General features: G+C 25.8%; 1 protein-coding gene across 1 annotated transcript; it reads right to left on the reverse strand.

The window, feature by feature from the left end:
* Positions 1-900: 900 nt before the first annotated feature.
* LOC131617980 (uncharacterized protein At1g28695-like) lies at positions 901-2851 on the reverse strand. The gene is made up of 3 exons (XM_058889250.1): positions 2690-2851; positions 2219-2617; positions 901-1615 (listed from the first exon to the last, which is right to left on the reverse strand). The coding sequence occupies exons 1-3, from the start codon at positions 2828-2830 to the stop codon at positions 1115-1117; spliced, it is 1041 nt and encodes a 346-aa protein (XP_058745233.1). The 5' UTR covers positions 2831-2851; the 3' UTR covers positions 901-1114.
* Positions 2852-3493: the final 642 nt, after the last annotated feature.

The raw sequence follows: 3493 nt of genomic DNA on the forward strand, positions 1-3493 counted from the left end.
ATATATATATATATATATATATATATATATATATATATATATATATATATATATATATATATATATATATATATATATATATATATATATATATATATATATATATATATATATATATATATATAATATAATTATAATATATACTAGTATATGATATCATTGTTCTATAAAATTATGCTCAAGTTTAGGGGTGTAAGAGGATCAGATAAAATCAATTAAATCGACAATTTAAATCAAATTAACAAGAAATAAAATTGATTGATTATGGTTTGGTTTTCGGTTTTTGATTTTAGGAACTGCCAAATTGATGAACCGAACCAATAGATATAATTACGCTATAAATCTCTTATTTCACCCATTATGAAGCCTAAATTTTGTATTAGTCCAACCATTCTCCATCTTTGTTTACATTTTCTTTCTTTCAGCAAAACACAAATATAGAACCAAGCTAAAAAACATGGAAAGTAGAAACTATAAGTCACAAAAACTCGCTTTCACTAAAATGCACTCTGGTTGCCCACCATGATTTTTGCTCTCTATATTGTCGTTATAATATGTTATGGTTGCCTTCTACGTGTTATTTTTTCTTAATTAATTTTCATATGTTATTTTTTATCTTTTTTGTTTCTTCTTCAAAAATTTCTTCTAGTCTTGTTACAAAATATTTTGATATGTGTTTTGTTGTGTTCTATTTGTTAAGTTTTTAAATCCCTTCTCAAGTTTCTGATGTCAAGTGTCAACTTTTATATTTGACAGTGAACTTATTTTATGATGCAATGGAAATCATATCCCTGTTTCGCGTGGATTAAGAGCAACTTGTAATTTGTTTTAAAAAATAGAGCATGAAATAATTTACATAAAATGTATTATTTTTAAAAATAATAGCATAAAATACACCGAACAAACACAATAATGGAGAATACATTAATAAATATAATGTTTGTAAAAAACATCATAAACCGATAACCGAACCAAACCAAACCAAATCAAATCAACCCGGTTAGTTTTGTTTGGTTTCATTTTCAAAAAATATTAAAAATCAACCAAACCAACTTGATGGAGATATCATCGGTTTGAACCTTTTTTGACTAAAAATCGGTCCAAACCAATCCGATTACACCCCTACCCAAGATTGGGAACACCTCTCGTGACTTGACCAATGAATATTCATGGTAGAATTAACATCTAACTTCTTAAATTGCTTCCAATCACGAAGAGCTGTCTTTAAATCAGCCACCTTTGCAGTGATGCTTCGACAACAATTAGCATGAACAGTTGTTACAGCTCTGAAATCCTTACTATCTTGGCAAAATCCACTAAAATAAAGTGTATCTAAGAATCTAACCTTGAGTTTCAAATGTTTAAATATACCACCTTCAATTAGGTCTTCAAGCACATCTTGCTCCTTTTTCCCCGTGGAATTGTCTTTGTTTTTGTACCATGTTTCAAACAAGGAAATTGTCTTGTTGTTCGATCTAACAAAGTAAAATCCAGTATTTATATTATTTTCTGACCAAGGATCCCCATGATAGTGGTCTGTGCTAATTTGGAGGTCTTCATCTCTTTCCAAGCTCAACTTTTTAAATGGATTTCTTAACCACATTACATCAGTGTCCTGCAAATATTAACAATAGAAAATAGAATGATGAAAGTAAAAATATATAGTGAAAATGCAATTTCGAGTGTGATACATAGTAAAAATATAAAACTCTTTTATTGTGATGAATCTCTTAAAATAAATTTTAAATATATAATTGTCTATTTTCTCTTGTATAATTTTATTTTGTATTATGGTGAATTTTTTCTATCTTCCACAATTTTTTCTATATTGTTGACCTACATTAGAAATTGAAGATGCAACATTATAATATAAACACAAAATCTCAAACACATAAAGTATAAAGTAGGATATCATCTAATAATGTATATAAAGTGTATAAAGTATGGATGGATTTTTTAATACTTTACTTTTTTATTTTAATTTTAGGTGTTATTTGAAATCTTTTAAAATTACTTAAACAAAATATTTATATTATATAATTTTAAATTCTCAAAAACTTTCAATTTTCATATTTTTAGAAAAAGATAAACTATCCCCGTTAAGGCTCATCCAGCTAAAATCTATCAAAAATCATAACGGACAAAGTAGAATTAAAGATTGAAAATAGTGTGTAGATATTTTTGATAAAGATTTCCTCCCGCAATAAAGTAAATTTACCGTGAAAATGAAGTTATAACCACGTTTTAGAACTTCCCCAAGAAAAATTGTCCTTCTCCACATCATCATGATGAAATCTTGAGACATGTAAAGTTTTTCACCTTCAAAATCAACTCCATCGGTTTCCAATCTAAAGCAATTCAATCTAAAAAACTCGCATCGATCGTAAGCCGTTCGATCAACGGCAACGATGAGAAGATTATCAATCAAAGACCTCGTTCCTTCTCCAAGCCAAAAGCTGGTTAAAAACAAATCAAACATGGTGATATCATCATTAACATCTTGTTCTACATAAGCCTTATTTACAATAGCAATTATCAATGTTTTGTTATTTCCCTTTGAAGCTTTGGCCAAAGCTGCTCCAAGACCATCTTTATATGCTTCATTAATATTGGTACTCTACATTAAAAATAAAACTATTAGTAATCCTTAGAGAGGGAAAGAGAGATGTTATAGATCGTTTGAACGTACCTCATTTGATTGAAGTAATTGAGGGGAAAAAGATGAGAATGAGCCATTGTAAATGATAATAAATCCAACAAAGAGTAATGCCACCATTGCAAAACTCCCAAGGGTTTGCCTCAGATTATCCATTATTAATTCTTTCTTCATATCAAGATATCAAAATTCAGAAATGTATTACACTTTTATATATAAAAGGAGATATCAAATTACATCAATATATTAATTGAATAGTTTCAATTTTGTTACTTTTTGATACTATTTTAATTTAATAGTTATAAATGATCACATTGACTAACATAAATTTTAATAAGAATATGGGTTATGTTAACTAGTGTTCCGATTATTTTTTAAAGTTTTCAAATAAATAAATATTTTTTAAATAAATAAATTATTTTAATTTTCATTACATTAAATATAAAGTTTTCTTTTTCTTTTTTTAAAAAATACAATGTTTTCATTGAAACATACATTTTTGTTCCTTAAAATAAGATAGTTATTTTTATTTTTAATAATTAAATATAAGTATTTTTAAAAAAATATTTTTTTTTTAATTTCTTAACCAGTGTTCCTAGAATACTCGTTGGCATTTTTCTAAAATATTTCACACATTTTGGTAATAAATAAGTTTTAAATTATTAAACTAAATCTTTTTTATTTCTAATTTTTACTAACAACTCACATAATCGATATGATTCTTATTTATATTTTTCTAAAAAAACTTACCAAAAAAAAAATATTTCTTAATTTAATGTGAAATTTATTAAAAAATTATTTACTCTCAATTTCAAAAAAACTTTTTAATTTTATTTA

This window comes from Vicia villosa, linkage group LG7, assembly GCF_029867415.1.
Source record: "Vicia villosa cultivar HV-30 ecotype Madison, WI linkage group LG7, Vvil1.0, whole genome shotgun sequence".
Taxonomy (NCBI): Eukaryota; Viridiplantae; Streptophyta; class Magnoliopsida; order Fabales; family Fabaceae; genus Vicia; species Vicia villosa.